Raw genomic sequence first — 16,990 nt, forward strand, 5'->3', positions numbered from 1 at the left:
AAGGTTTAAACCATTATATATCATAATCCTTCAATAATTCATAATTCAAGAACCAGGGTTTCAAAAAATTGGGGCTTTTCAATTAAAAATAAAATCTGAAAATTAATTTACATAATACTCATAATCAAACATCAAAATCAAATCACAAAACTCATAATTAATAATTAGATCTAGGATTAAACTAGTTTTTAAAACAAAGTTTTAATTTTTTTTTTTCGAAAAGAGGTGGCAGCCGACAGCCACCACGGCTGCTGCCAGCACCGGTGGTGGTGGTGGTGGTCGGCGGTGAGGGGGAAGCAAAAAAGGGGAAGGGAAAAAAAAGAAAAGAAAAAGAAAAAGAAAAATAAAGAGAAAGGGAGAGAAGTTTACCTTGGGTTTTCTCCACTCTAGGCAAAGTTTGATTTGCCTCAAGTGTTGAATATTTATAGCCCTTCTCTAAAAACCCTTCTCCCTAAACTTTCCTTTTTTAATCTTTCCTAATCCCTTCCCTAATAAAACTTTACTAATATAAAACTTTCTTAAATTAAATCCCAACTTAAATAAAATAATTAATTAAATAAACTTTCCTTTTATAAAATATTTCCAAACTTATTAAAATGACTAATTAAAATACTTTAAATCAAACATTTCAATTTAATTAAATACTTCTCAAAATACTTATTTTAATTAAAATATGTATAAAAATACGAGGTATTACATCTTTAGTGATCTTTCTTCTTGAGTAATTTTTTCTTCTTAATTGATATTTCTTGGTCTCTCTTTCTTTCTAGCATTATAGTAACTCTTTTTCCTAAGCTTTTTTTTTATTTTTTATTTTCATAAGTACTCTTTCAAGATGTTTCCCTCTTTTTGTTAAGTGATCTTTCTAAAGTGGTCTCTTTCAAATGATTTTTTGTAAATGCTCTCTTTCTCAAGTGAGGATTTTTCGTAATTGATCTCTCTCTCTCTCTCTCTCTATAGTAGGTCGCTTCCTAAGCTAATTGCAGTGATTTTAATTTTTTAAGTGGTTTTTTCTTAGTGTTCTTTCTTGCTAGCAATCTCTCTCTCTCTCTCCCTCTCTCCCTCTCTCATTTAAGTAACCCTTTTTCTAAGCTGATTGTGTTTTCCTAAGCTAATTGCCTCAATTTCCTTAAGTGGTCTTTCTTAAGAGGATCTTTTCCCTCTCTCTCTCTCTCTTTCTCTCTTTCTCTCTTATAAGCTAATTGCCTTGTTTTTTGCGTATGATCTTTATTAATTGGCCTCTCACCTCTCCAAAGCCAATTGACAATATTTTCAAAAATGATAATTATTAAGTGGTTGTTTTCTCTCTTTATCTCTTAAGATAGTTGCCTTGGTTTTCTTAAGTGATCTTTTATGTACTCTCTTTTTTCTCTCGCAATTTAGTAAGTCTTTTTCCTAAGCTAATCGTGTTTTCATAAGCTAATCATCCTAATAGGTGATGGACATTTCTTAAGTTGTCTCTCTCACTCATGGTTTCTTTCTCTCCCCCTCCTAAGCTAATTGCCCTAAGTTTTTTCCAAAACTATTTGTTTATAATTACCCTAGTTTCTTAAGTTATCTTTCTTTCTTTAGTGATCTTTTTTCTTGAGTGATTTTTCTTTTTCTTGAGTGAGTTTTCTTTCTTAAGTGGTCTCTCTCACTAATGGTTTCTTTCTTTTCCTCTCCTAAGCTAATTGCCCTAAGTTTCTCACCTAAACTAATTGCCTTGATTTCTTTTTGTACTTGAGGGATTTTTATGCATAATTGTTATTTCTTAAGTGGTCTCTCTTTCTTTCTAGCATTTTAGTAACTCTTTTTCCTAACCTAATTCTTCTTATTTTCATAAGTTATCTTTTAAGTGGCTCCCTATCTCTTTGTTAAGTGATATTTCTAAAGTGGTCTCTCTCAAATGATTTTTCGTAAATGTTCTCTCTCTAGTAGGTCGCTTCCTAAGCTAATTGCACTGATTTTAATTTCTTAAACGGTTTTTCCTCAGTGGTCTCTCTCGCTAATTCTCTCTCTCTCTCTCTCTCTCTCTCTCTCTCTCTCTCTCTCTCTCTCTCTCATTTAAGTAACCTTTTTTCTAAGCTAATTGCCTCATTTTTCTTAAGTGATCTTTCTTAAGTGGACCCTTTCTCTCTCTCTTTCTCCCTTATAAACTAATTGCCTCGTTTTTTGTGCATGATATTTCTTAATTGATCTCTCATCTCTCCAAAGCCAATTGTCCTTATTTTCAAAAATGTTTTTTCTTAAGTGGTTGTTTTCTCTTTTTCTCTCTTAAAATAGGACATTTCATTTGTTAGTTGTCTATGATGTTGCACGCGTGCTAATTAGTGTCGTAGCTTAGTTTCTTCCTACTCAGTTATCAATCATATAGGGATTACGTAGTTAGGTTATAATACGTTGTGTCGAGATACAAGTTTTATATAATGAAGGATATTTATAATGATGTTTGTGTAAATAATTATGATGAGTCAAATGTCGTTAATTGATTATGTTCTTGCGGCCTTAGGTGATCTCATATGAAATCCTTGTTTTTTTAGCAGAAATCTGACTTATTTAATTATTGTAAGAATTTTGCAGGAGTAACACATCTATTAGTAATTTTCATGACACAATATTTAGTACTTGAACATCTTATAGTACTTCATATAAAAGATTAAGCGGTCTGTCTATCACTCTTTCCTTATCCTAATAAAATAATTGTCTTAATTTTCTTTCTCAAGCTAACTTTCCTAATTACCCTTTTCTTAAGTGGTCTCTTGATTTTCTTAAGTGATATATATTTTCTTAAGTGACCTTTCTTCTTAAGTGATCTTTCTTCTTAAGTAATCTTTCTTTTCTTAAATGAGTGGTCTTTCTTCTTGAGTGATTTTTCTTCTTAAGTGATATTTCTTAAGTGATCTTTCTTTCATTTTAGCATTTTAGTAACTCTTTTTCCTATACTAATTTTTCTTATTTTCATAAGTACGTAATCTTTCAAGTAGTTTCGCTCTTTTTGTTAAGTGATCTTTCTAAAGTGGTCTCTATCAAATAATTTTTCTTAAAGGGTCTCTCTCTCTCAATTGATCTTTCGTAATTGATCTCCCTCATCTCTAGTAAGTCGTTGCCTAAGCTAGTTGCCCCAATTTTAATTTCTTAAGTGGTTTTTCCTTAGTGGTCTCTCTTTCTCTCTCTAATTTTAGTTACTCTTTTTCTAAGCTAATTGTTTTTTCTTAAGCTAATTGCCTCAATTTTCTTAAGTGAACTTTCTTATAAGTGGCCCCGCTTGCTCTCTCTCTCTCTCTCTAAGCTAATTGCCCCAATTTTTGTATGTGATCTTTCTTAATTGGTCTCTCACCTCTCCAAAGCCAATTGATCTTATTTTCATAGATGATTTTTCTTAAGTAGCTTCTTTCTCTTTTTCTCTCTTAAGATAATTGTCTTGATTTTCTTAAGTGATCTTTTGTGTGGTTTATTTTTCTCTCGCATTTTAGTAAGCCTTTTTCCTAAGATATTACGTTTTCATAAGCTAATGGTCCTAATTTTTTTAGGTGATAGATCTTTCTTAAGTTGTCTCTCTCACAGTCTCACTCGTGGTTTCATTCTCTCCCTCTCCTAAGCTAATTGACCTAAGTTTCTTTCTTAAACTAATTGACCTAAGTTTCTCTCTTAAACTAATTGTCCTTAATTGCCCTAAGTTTTTCCTAAACTAATTGCCCTAAGTTTTTCCTAAACTAATTGCCCTGACTTTCTCAAGTTATCGTTCTTTTTTTAAGTGACCTTCTTGAGCGATCTTTCTTTTTCTTGAGTGATATTTCTTAAGTGGTGTCTCTTTCTTTTTAGCATTTTAGTAACCTTTTTTCTAAGCTAATTTTATTTATTTTCATAAGTGATTTTTTTAAAAGTGATCTCCCTCTTTTTGTTAAGGGATTTTTCTTAATTGGTTTCTCTCAAATAATCTTTCTTAAATGTTCTCTCTCTTTCTTTCTATTTCTCTCTCGCTCTCTCAAATAATCTTTCTTCATATTTTAACTTTAGAAAATGTAATTAGCTTAATTGGTCCAATGAGCCTTTTCCTAAGCTAATTACACTTATTTTCTTAAGTGATCTTTCTCTCTTTGATAATAGTAATAATCACGGAATCCCATGCCACAAATGGATATTTAACTCAAACACTACAAAAAAATGAGAATAGGCAATACTTAAGATTGCAACACTTACAGAAATGTTACTCTTAATAATCTAACGCAACAATATTTCTTTGTTACCTTGAACTAAAGTAACAGAAAAAAAAAAAAGTGTTGCTCTAGACTATATAAGCAACAATCGCTTAAAGTGTTACCTTTTTCTTGTCTAAGACAACAAACATAATAATTGTTGCATGAAAAGATAACAATAACAAAAATATTGTTTGAAAATGTAACATTAATATAAATGTTGCCATCTATGGAAACATTTATATTAAAAAGACAACATAATTTAAGATGTTGCTTTTATGGCGATATATATATATATATATTAAACAAGCAAGTTTGGTGGAGTTGGTGGGGAACTCACCTTGTGACTGTGAGGTCACAAGTTCGAGCCCTATAAACTACTAAATGCTTGAGAGTGGCAACATTTAGAAACATTTTTGAATTGACTCCTTAGATGGCAACATTTTTCATTTGTTGTCTTTGTAAAAGTGTTGCCTTATGTATCATTTTACCTTGGCTTTCAAAATTGTTGCCTTTGAATAAAAATATCTTGCCTTATGAATAGACAACGGGGGCATATACTACGCCTCATATGTGTTGCCTTAGCTACAAGGCAACATTTTTTTATATTAGGCAATGGTTTGCACTATTACCTTTGCTTTATTTTGTTGTAGTGAAAGTTCTACAACAATAACTTCCAATTAAAACGATTAATAAAGAACACAAAAAATTACAACAAGATTACAAATATATAAACTTGTAACTGAACACTTCCTTTTTTCAATGTAATTTCACATGATCACTTTAGTACTATCACTTCTAAAAAATTTATACTTCAAAAGATACTTTGTATCACTATACATGGACAATGGAGTGAAGCTTGAGCAAGACACAATGCAAGGAGCTGATTGACGAGCCTTGTCAAAAATTCTCCTAACATTATTTTTCGCACTTTCTCCAAATCACATAGTCAGGAAACTTCTAAACATTCTTCCTTTCTGAGCTTAACCTGAAATGCAACCCTAAAAACCAAAAACGAGCTACAATGTCATTAGTATCGAAATAATTTTTATATCTTGTAGTAAAAATTTCTCATCTATTTTTTCCTTTCTATTACAGATTAAATTATCTCAAGCAAGTAAAAACAATTATTCACACACATTACATTTCAATCCTTGAATTTTAACTCCCAAGTCAGTACTCACCTCAAGTTCATTGCACTATTGTATTTGTTTCTCCGGTTGCTCCTAGGATTCCTTGATCTCTTTCGAGAGCTTTATCCTGAAGTGACGACTCATGTCCTCTAGCAGTAGCCAGCTCCTGCTTGGCATACTGATATTGGAAACAAATGTCATTATAATTACAAGCTACTAAAAGACATAATGTGCCAAAAAAATAATATTATTACTCAAATATAATCCCATGAACGATTTGCTCCTCGTATTCTCACTTTCAAACCATCATATTCAACAAAGTAAAAAAATTTCAAAGGTTAGATTATAGTTGAGCAAAATATAGAAATTCTCAGTTTAATGCCTCAATTTTTGACACCAATCGAGAAAACAAAGAGCTAAGGGTTCGTTTGGCATTGCTGTGATTTTCTGTTTTTTGGTTTTTTGCTTTTTAAAAGTATATGATATATGTCCCATAATGAATCAAAAATTATTTAAACTTATTAAAAACATGATAATTTTGAAAACTGACAACAGAAAAGTGAAAACACCTTTTTCTTGTTTTCTATTTTTGGTTTTTGGTTTTCAAAAAAACAGGAAACTGAAAACTAAAAATGATGCCAAACAAGCCCTTAAACTCTGAGAGCTCACTCAATCTGTCAATCATAAGGTTGAAGGTTTCATAGGATATAATTGTCCTAGTATAGAATGGGTTATTACTACTTCAAGGTACGAATGTCAAAGGTATTACCAGCACTTATTCGATACCAACTTTGATTAAAGACTACAATCATACTTATATTAGTGACTCCTGGTATCAACTATAGGTGTACAATTATCGGAATCAGATGTATAAAAATATTCTCCATAGCCAAGAAACCAATTGTTATTAATTCCTAGTTTTATGTATATAGTTGCAATTTGTAGTGGTAGCCAGAGAAAAGAATTTGGCCCTTTTTAAAACCATTATGTTAAGGCAAGCTGGCCTAACATTGTAATGTTTTTTATGCTTTTAAGTATTGAATCATTTAGGCTTAGTAGAGAGTATGAATTTTAAGTATAGGTAATTAAAAGAATTTCGATTCTCAATGCATTAATGAATATGTTATTTTAAAATTTGGTTAGGTAAGAGCATTATTAACTATCTAAGTACGTGAGAGAGATGAGGATTGATGGAAAATTGTAAATGATTGAGGGTGTAATACTTTACATGAAATAAGTAAAAAAAAAAATGTATTTTAAAACCGGGACTTAATTTTGCTAAAATAAAGTTTTTGTATAATGAAGGATATCTATAATGAGGCTATTGTGAAGAATTATGAGAGGCCAATATTCAATCTAATCACATTTATTATATTCTTCGTATTATAATTTGATATTCTTATTTTTTAAATAGTAGGGTCCTACCACAATTTGTGAGAGGGGAATAATTAATATTTATGCAATAAAAGAAACCTGAAAATTGTGATTAGTAGGGTGTTTTACTAATGTATAGGAAAGAGAAGCTAATTGACCCAATTTTTTTTGAAGTTTTAAGTGATCTTTCTTATGTGGTCTCACTTTCTCTCTCTCTAATTTTAGTAAGTGTTTTTTGTAAGCTAATTGTGTTGTCTTAAACTAATTTCCCTAACTTTCTTAAGTGATCTCTGTCTCACTATTTCTCCTAAGCTAATTGCCTTGATTTTCTTAAGTAGTATTTCTTAGGGGCTCTCTCTCCCCTACCCCTAAGCTAATAGGCATGATTTCTTAAGTGATCTTTCTAAATTGCTATCTCTCTCCCCTAAGCTAATTTCTCTAATTTTCTTAAGCAATATTTCTTAAGTGCCACGTCTTTCCTTCTATCTTCTAATAAGCTAATTACCCTTAGTTTCTTAAGTTAATTGCGTGATTTCTTAAGTAATCTTTCTTAAGTGGTCTATCTATGTAGCATTTTAGCAAGTCTTCTCTTAAGCTAATTGCATTTTTCTAATCTAATTGCCCTAATTTTTTAAAAATAGCCTTTCTCCCCCCCCCCCCCCCCCTCTCTCTCTCTCACACACACAAAAACATTTAGTAATTCTTTTTCTTAAGATAAATTCTCTGATTTTCTTAAGTGACAGTTTGTCTCTCTTTTTTTGTTAAGTGATCTTTCTTTAGTAGTCTTGCTTGAATGATCTTTCTTAAGTGGTCTCCCTATCTCTTTCTCAAGTGATATTTCATAAGTGCTCTTTCTCTCTCTCTGAAGAAATTAGCTATTACAATATAAAATCACACTTTAAACAATGTCAAAGGCAAGAAGTATGCCTAAATCATAAGAATATGCCAGTTCAATAATACACCCACCTTTGCTAACCATTTAAGAGAATTTTGAAATTAACCCCAGTCGTACCCAAAGTCAGCAATTCAGATGTTCGTGGATGTTTGATGATTATTAAAAAACAATAAAACAAAACAAAAACAAATCTTACCTCATAAGCCACATTAATGGAGTAGAAAAAGCTTAGAAGCCCACATTCTTAAACACGACAAACCCGAATGTGATCTTCTCGCTGGTGACCACTGCTTCTCTCCATATTGACATCTTCTTGTAAGCCCACATTCGTAAACACGAAAAACCCGAGTATCATCTTCTTGACGGTGACCTCTGCTTTTCTCCATATTGACATCTTCTTGAAGGTGACTTCCTAATCATATAAAATCAAATAGGCCCATTAGATCAAATAATGAAACGGGCAAATTAGATCATATAATGAAACGGACCCATTAGACCATATAAAATCAAACAAACCCAATAGATCAAACAAAACCAATGACATATAAAATTCAATCTAATCCCACAAATTCTCCGAATCTTATTGTTAAGAACTAAAATATGATTCAGCAATTAGGAAATCCTTCAACCCCCCTCCTCTCTCTCTGTTTTTTGCTTATTTATTGTATGCATAATGCATCTATATTGTCCTTTTCCGTTTATTTGTTGGGGTCTATTTTGAATTTAACCTGTAAACTTCTGAGAAACATCGCATATTATTAATCAAGTTCTTGCTAAACAATATATGCACATCTTTTTGCAAACCCAAATGCTAGCCCAAAATGGTATTCTTTAGGTTTATATTAATATTATTTATATATAAAGCTCAAGCTCAAACTACCATCCTACTTCTGTTGATCACTTGATCTACTATAATCCTAAAGCCAACAACTTATCCACAGCAGAAACCACAAATAAAACTACACAATGTGAACACCGCTATTAGTGCCCCTTGATGACTATAACCTATGGCAAAGTTTAGACGACAATGTTATTCGATGTTCACTGTTCAAATAAATAAAAAGGTAGTAGTGAGCCAACGATGAAATCTATACGTATATATGCTATTGAGAACTCAAATGACCTGCTTAAACAAATCGTATAGAGAAGTGGCCTAAATCAGCATCATTGCTTCAGCTCTTGTATATTTGGTTTCTGCTCTAGGATTATAGTAGATTAGAGCTTGCGAACCCAACAATATTTGAGGAAATTTAAGATAATTTAGAGTAAAATTTGACATTCTACAGCTCAAATGCATCAAATTAAAAAAAAAAACTCTACGACCCAAAAATATTCTACTCAATATACTAACATTACAGCTCAGTTCAATACAAAGGATTAATATAATTTCAATTCATTCACATGAAAATTACTCAATTTTAAGTTCAAGAACCCAATTAGTAAGCTCAACAAAGAGAAATCAAACAAAACCCAAGAAAATCTCTAAAAATTGTGTACTAAAATTAATGAAACCCAAGAAAATTAGAGGGAAATGGAGCTTACATTTTGATGAATTAGAACAATTTAGTAAGTAAATAATCGACGTTGACACCATCTTTTTCGGTCTTTGTTGGTGATTGGTTTTGCAAAGATGCCCATAAGTATGATCTTGTCTTTTAATAGTAAGCATGGTTATATTTATTTTATCTTTAGCCTAAACACTAACCTTACATATAAAGAGTACAATACTGTAAACAAACAACAATGTAGAAGAAAACTGCAAAGTTATTAATAAAAAATTGTATTTAATGTACATCAGAGCCCTTTTCAGCACAGATTAAGCAAGATAGAGAAAGATAATAACCATCAAAAAGTGAATTTTAAATTGATGCTGTTAATTAGGATAGCATGATTCACATACCGTTTCTTCCACCATTACACCTCGTAAACCACTGTATTCACATTTTATTGGCGTTTCAGAACCAACACGTCCAAAGACACAAACAACGAAGATTCGAGTTCATGAATTATGCTTCCGTGGGGTGGGATTACCTGTTGTTTGAGTGCTGCTGCACTTTATCTTCTTGGAAGAAGTAGTGGGAGGTCTGTTTCTGTTCTTCTTTCATGTTAATTTTTGTTTATCAATTGCATTTTCTATATGATTGATTGTTTACTTGTAATTGATAGCTTTCTTTCCTCCATTTAATCTGAGGATTTTCTTCACTTTTTGTCCAAGAAAATTCAACAAACACCCATAAAAATTAAATAATCCAACAAAATATAGATTTAATGGAGCTATAATCAATTCATATATCCATCATCACAATTATTCTTCTCCATCAAAATGTCCATTTATTGGTTTTATCAGATTATTCAAACAAAAATGATCCACAAAAGATAAAATTAAATTAAAATTTTTAAAAAACAGAAACCCAAACTTGATCTTGGTTATAGAGAGTTGAAATCAGTAGGAAAAATACCAATGGAAAAATGTGATGCAAGAGAAACAATGCCCATCTGGTGTTGTACCCACCATAGCCTCGATTCAGATCGGCCTACAAAATTAATTCATTAAAATGATGAAATCAAAATAGAACAATTAAAAATCAGAGAATTGTGCAAGAAAAAATTTGGGAAAGAAAATAAAAGTAAAACCTTGCGAGAGATATTGTTAGCAAGAGCAGAACCCCAGCCATTAGAGGCGAGGGATTGTTGTATGATCGAAAACCCAAGCATCCTTTCCATCGCCGGAATCATTAACGGACTTCTCGAATTCCAACACATCTCCGGCTGAAAAAAAACCCAAAAAAAACCAAATCAACTAAACAAAATATCGTTCTACGCCCAAATTAACCCATATAATAAATTTTGGGTGAAAAAAAAATCTCAAACGCTTGGAAAATCCGAAATTTGGAAAAGAAAGAGGAAGAAGTTACCTTAGTGCTCGCATACCTTCCGATGAAAAGGTGAGATGAAGATCATGGCTTACATGATTTAGGAGAGAGAAGTGAGGTGAGAGGAAATTTGTAGAGAGAGAAAATGAAATAAGAGCTCCAAATTAGCTCCATTGTCAAGGTCAGCAAAAAGAGAAGTGACTCCCACACGTGTAACCATGACCCCATCTTATAGCCATGTGTAATTCAAATGCAAAATATACTGAGGGACTACATAGGCCCTCACATGCACCATTTTATGAGGGCAATTTGGGAATAACACTATTAGTAAGGAAAAACTAGTTAAAATTTAGGGGCAATATGGGCAGTGCAACTGAGGGACCACATGGCCTTTCACATGCACAATTTTTTGAGGGCAATTCGGGAAGAACGCTATTCATAAGGAAATGCTAGTTAAAATTTAGGGGCAATATGGGCAATGCACTATTCATAAGGAACCATTTATATTTTGATGTTTGATGCTTTTATAGGTTTAGGGATAAACATTACTATTGAATCTTATAGTAATAGGCAATATTATAACAATAGTGTTAGGTTAGCATTTCTAATGTACAATACACTTAAAAGTCCGTCAAATTTAAACAATTTATCATCTATAATAGTTACAATTTATAAATGCTCTTCGACAATTTATAAGGAAATCTTGTTCTCCACAATACAATATAAATACATATAAGGGCTACAAATTTATTCTTCTAATTCATTGTTCTGCAATATACGTAAAATAGAAGAAACATGCTTATCAAAAGAGAATTTGTAACCCAATTTGAACTTCACTCACTATAAGTCATTTAGTCCACAATGACCTTTCTGCAAATCAAACATAGCAATTCTTCTAAATGTGGAAAACAAATTTTGATCATACATAAACGAAACTTTACATATGAATGCATAGTGAAATGAAAGTAAAAAGGTATTTACTATTTTCAGTGGTGGGCTTATGAACAATTAACTTCCTTTGAGATAAAACACTAAATTTGTTTAAATAATTTTTTTGATGAAAAAAAATTACTTTCTAAATAGGCATGATTAGGGGATTGGGATGGAAGAGATGTATGATTAAAAAAATATTTTTTTTTTCTTGAATATGCATGATTAGGGGATTGGGATAGAAGAGATGTATGATTTTTTTTTAATTATTTTCTTGAATAGGCATGATTACGGGATTGAGATGGAAAAGATGTATGATTAGTACTTTTTTTTTTATAATTAAAAATAATAATTTTAAAACAGGAAAAATAGGAAGAGGATAAGTGTTCTTCCAACTTTCTGTTTTAAAATAATAGTATTGATGTGTCAAATAAAATAAAACAGAGGAAATATAAAATATGCGCATCGGAGATTATGAAAACAAAAACTGAATTAGATATAGGCTAGAGGTGATCAAGTTAAGCCCGACCCGATTTTGGGTGAGCTTTGGACAACTTTTTCTGGCCCGAATTCGGGTTAGGGCCGGCTCGGCCCGATTTTTAAAAAATTTTGGGCGGGTTTGGGAAATCAATTTAATGCAATTTTAGTTCTTTTTTTGGCCCGAAAAGCCCGCTTGGCTCGTCTAGTTTGGGCGGGTTTGGGCATGAAGGAATTATGTCTTCAATAAATGCAATTACTAGATATATCAAGGATCACTATTATGAAGATAATAAGTTCGTTCTTTTGGATCGCCATTATCTGTTGCTAGATATGATATATGATCTTAAGGCTAGTCAAATGGTTCAAAGCCCAATAGAATGGATCCTATGATGTCACACAACAAGGGTATTGGGTAAACAAGTAAGAGGCCCATTAATGGGCCTCATGAGATTGTGACATACCATGTAGAGTGTTGGGCAAGAGGAGTTTGATTAGGATTAGGATTTTGGGCTTGACATGGACTCTTATTTAGAGATGTAATCTATAAATAAAGTCCGTGCATGAAGGTTGAACATGATACAATTAACAATCAGTGAATTGTGACAAGGCAACCAGTTTTCCCAAAACCCTAAACTCCCTTTTCTCTCTCTCACCTCACGTCCCTCCCCTCTCTCTTACCTCAGTACGGCCGGCCACCCTAGGTGGCGTGTGGTGTTTGTCGTGGTGGTTCGTGGTTAGTTCGTGTGTCTATTCTCCGTAGAAGGTTGATTGAAAAGGTTAAATCACAACTAACTAACATTAGTGGAGGTTTAATCTGTGCCCGTGGACCAAGTAGAGGAATCACGCTTGAGGTTCTTTATCTCCCATTGTTCTTCCTTGATCGCACTTGGAATCACGCTTCAAAGGTACAATTATATGTTCTTTATGTGTTATGCATTGATCTTGGTATTTAGATGCTTATGAATATGATTCATGCAATTCCACTTAGAGTATCTAAAGTCCTACAGGACACACATTTTCCGGCTTGATGTTTCGCCCGGCCCGACCCGACCCGATAAATGAGCATTTTTTACCTTGGCCCGGCCCGAACCCGGTCCGACCCGCCCATTGATCACCTCTAATATAGGCATATAGCATAAATAAATAGAGGTCATACATCCTATCTTATTGTTACATCTTTCGAAATATTTTATTAAGCCTTAATGTTTTAACACATAAACGGTGATAAGACTTAACGTTTTAATACATGGCGGTGATGCCTCATGCAAGTAGACAAAAAAGCCCATATACAAAGGAGTGTTGGAGTGAAAAGGGGAAAGTTAGCTGGTCGTTACACTCTGACCCGGTTTTTTTTTTATTTTTTTATTATGGGATTGTTTGCTACGTTGAACGCAAATGCAAAGTTGATTTATGTTGTTTGCTTACTTGGTCGGGGGAGGCTCAACCATCGAATCAAGCACGCATGCAAGTTGAAATTACATATCACTACCTCTTAATCAAGCGAGGGTCGCTCGATCAAGCATGGGTGCACGTCAGCAGACTGGCGACTCCTTCTCTTCCTCTTCCTCTTCATCTTCCTTCGTAACCCCCTCTTAACACCCATGATTAATGGGATGTTTATGGGTTATTATTAGCCTTAATATTTGAATAAACACGTAATCTTTTGAGCTTCCTCATCTCTTCATTTACCTTGTGAATTCTATACATTCCTTGGTTGAGGTAATCAAAATACATATACAAAAAGTTATAAACATATTATTCTTTAGACATAAGTTTACTCAACTCCAACCTCTCACCCAAAAGTACATTTGTGTGGTGTGGTATATGAACCTTGAAAAACGTTCCGGTGAATACAATTGAGCACTTTGGTCGTATTGGAATTCATTTTCAAGTTAGTGATTAAATCACGCCAAAACAAATTTCCTCCATTGTTCAGGAAGATTGTTTTGTTATTCTTGTTCATTATCTCCATTTACTATTTGTTAGACTCATTATAAAATAACTAGGAGTGTTCCACAAATTTGATGTAGAGGGCAAGAAGGCTCATGCTCATGCCATGGTGGACACCAACCACCATGCACTCACAATTGCCCCAGTAGCAAAAACACTTGGATCGGCACCCAAGAAAAATAGGATGTAACATGAAACTCAAAAGCTATTTTGATAGATTTTGTGGCAAGAAAAGTGCACAAGAAGTTGGGAGAATGGAAAAGAAAATACAACTTCTTAAATATCACCATGAACAACTTCAACTTGGTGCCGGAATGAATTTTCTTCGTGCTAGCAAAGCAATTGAAATGCCTCGCATTACTTGTAATAGGTGGTCAAACATGCCTCATTTGTAATACATGAACTCCCACAAAAACAAAATAAAAAATGTCACTTCCTATCAGCCATGCAAGTGATGAAGCCGCAACAAAAAGCAACATTGAAGACACAACCTCGCATTAACCACCCATAAATATAAGTGATGGAGCTGCAAGACAAGGCAACATCAAAGAAACACCTTGCTGCAAAAGAAAAATCAATGATGGTACCTCAAACCTTGTTGCAACGCAAAGGCAAGCACCCAGCCAAAAAGGAAGCATGTTCAAGCTACAACAAAAGCTAATGCCGATAAAAATGAAGCAAGTCCAAAGACCCAAGAAACATTAGCACTTCTTCAAAGCTCACCTCCAGAAGTTCAAAGAAGCAACTCTCTGTCAAAGACAAACAGAAAGCAAAAAAGAAACAAGCTCACACGCCAGCAATCAAGAAGAATCAAGCTTAAGCATCGACATCAATAAGACAAGACTGTAAGATGCAAATCATGGCATCCCAAAGATGACAATGACATTCACTATAAGAGATGTTCGTTTGTCTATTGTAATGCTCGTAATTGATGAAGTCATCGACAACTTAAGAGGTAATCCGTAGGATGTTAGAATCCAAATCTCTTTGAATGCATTTCATGGCTCTATAGGTCATTTTACTTGGGCTTTCTAGACTTTAGAAAAAAAATTATCAAGTTTATGTTGGTCCATCGGAAGAATATTGTTGAACAATTAGTTTCAATCTTTTGCATAATCTGATTGTAGCTTACAAAGGCCTTCATTTAAAAAGACTCATTTCCAAAATGCCTTGAAAGCCAAATATCAAAAGCCTCAAGATCACAAAATTCAACAATGTGATCAATCGTTTCCTTCTCTTGATTACAGAGGCCAGACTTCACAGGAACTCTAAAAGTACATCAAAGCTATTGTTATCATCATACATGCACAAACTTTATTTATAAGTGAACTTTTCCTATTCTTGTTAATTAGGATAGTAGCTAGCAATTGTATTAAAATTTATCTCTCATCAACAACTCCACAACTACCAAAAAGCCCACCTAATTTAGCTCGCCGGGGAGTCTTCACCCCGGCGATCTTGAGCTTACGACTCGCTCTCACGAGCGTTTACTATGAGGTAATAGCTGGTATTCTACCTTGTCTACTAGTTTGAAGTATTTTTCTTTCCTTTTTTGTTGTTGGTTGGCCTTAGCTAGTTTTGTGACTTTTTGGATTTCTTTGCTTAGGGTCGTAAGTTTTTAGAACTATAGAGTAATTATGGACCCTGTGGGTCTTCAAACTGCATTAATTGGTTTTCATCTAGATTATGATGGGGTGGGAGAGGAGATTTCTGATATTTTGAACTTTATGATGCATTTCGGGAACCTGACGATCTCTTGCAAATGTGTGTCAATATGAAAGAAGAGGGTAACCTTTTGTTTAAGAAAAATATGTACGATGAAGCCTTGTCCAAGTATGATAAAGCTAAGAAACTCTTGTGTTTTGCTTTAATTGAAAATGAAGAGCAAAGTTCTAGATTATGTGATCTTGCCATTAGTCTCAACCTCATTCTTGCTCTATGTGCTATCAAGCTTAATTTATTTGCTCAATGAAGGGAGTTATGCTCTTTTGTGTTGAATTTTAATTCTGCAAATGTGAAAGCTTTATATAGAAGAGCAGTGTGCTCAAAGGGGATGAACAATCTAGGGGAGGCAAAGAAAGATCTGACTCGAGCCGCCAAATATGAGCCTCTACATGTTGATGTTGTGCGGGCCTTGAACACTATGTCCAAAGTGAGAGACTTGAAACCAAAAGGGAATAGTAACTCTAGACTACCACAAATTCTAGAAGATAGGAAAGGAAAACGGGTAAAGTCTTTCGTGGAGTTGGTTTCTACGTCTAATCATGGCTCGGTAGCTGAAGATATCATCGCTCCAATAGGTCTTGGAGCTGGGTTACCTTCCCCCATGAAGTTTAATCAAAGGGCTTTCCAAGTCAAGAGCATATCAAACATGGACAATGCAAGAGATCAATGCGACTTTAGGAGTGGGTCAGAGAGTTGTATTTTGAAGGATGTGGATATGACTCCCCATGTTCACGAGGAGGTAGGAACAAGTGTTCGTTTTTGTAATAAGTCTGGGGATCCCTTAAATGGATCCTGTGTGAATCATGCAAATGATTCTTTGATGTATGGCCTGAAGGCCGATCATGTGGAACCCAAATATCGTTTTCAAAACCGACATAGGAGGCAGGGTTCCTTTTTATCGATCTCCAAAAAGGATTACAAAATGATGGCTCAAGGAAAACCTATTCATTACTATGATGTAAGGTCGGGCTCTTACCTGGTTGTGAAGGCAGTGAACCACCCAAAAGAGAAACCTACAAGCAGTTTTAGTGTAAGCCTGGAAGAATGCAAAAGAGAACAAGAAGAGGTGTATGATGGGGTGTGATCGAAAGAAGAGGATTATTGTTCGGAAGTAGGTTCAACCGTAACCTTAGGAGTTGAGAGCTCAAGTGGAGAAGGACGAACTTACTCCTCCACAGAAGACAACTTTTCCACTAATCCTATCACCTCGGCCACCAGTAGACTCAGAGTTCCTTCCACAACCGAGATCAGTACGAGGAGAAAGAGCCAGAAAATAGGAAGAAGAAGCACTTCAATTCACCAGAAGGATAAGAGAAAAAGGAAGACAAGCAGACCGACGACAACTACTCATAAGGAGATTCCCAACCCCCGAGTTTCCCTTGCTAATTTTGTTTTTGTTTGCAAGTCCCAATTTGGTAAGAAGAGGAAGTTCATTAACCACCCTATGTTTGA

The 16,990-nt window shown here is 33.9% G+C and overlaps 1 protein-coding gene across 3 annotated transcripts; it reads right to left on the bottom strand.

Annotated features, from left to right (window-relative positions):
- Positions 1–4,836: 4,836 nt before the first annotated feature.
- Positions 4,837–10,634, bottom strand: LOC145579205 (uncharacterized). 3 transcript variants are annotated; one of them, XM_081636454.1, is made up of 6 exons: positions 10,512–10,618; positions 10,215–10,349; positions 10,040–10,114; positions 7,777–7,992; positions 5,363–5,489; positions 4,837–5,197 (listed from the first exon to the last, which is right to left on the bottom strand). In XM_081636454.1, exons 1-4 carry the CDS (start codon positions 10,539–10,541, stop codon positions 7,825–7,827), a joined length of 408 nt encoding a protein of 135 aa, XP_081492580.1. In that variant the 5' UTR covers positions 10,542–10,618; the 3' UTR covers positions 4,837–5,197; positions 5,363–5,489; positions 7,777–7,824. The 3 variants fall into 3 exon arrangements, with proteins under 3 accessions (XP_081492580.1, XP_081492579.1, XP_081492581.1); XM_081636453.1 differs by having other exon boundaries at positions 4,846–5,179; XM_081636455.1 differs by having other exon boundaries at positions 4,853–5,179; positions 10,496–10,634.
- Positions 10,635–16,990: the final 6,356 nt, after the last annotated feature.

This window comes from Chenopodium album, chromosome 14, assembly GCF_948465745.1.
Source record: "Chenopodium album chromosome 14, dcCheAlbu1.1, whole genome shotgun sequence".
NCBI lineage: Eukaryota > Viridiplantae > Streptophyta > Magnoliopsida > Caryophyllales > Amaranthaceae > Chenopodium > Chenopodium album.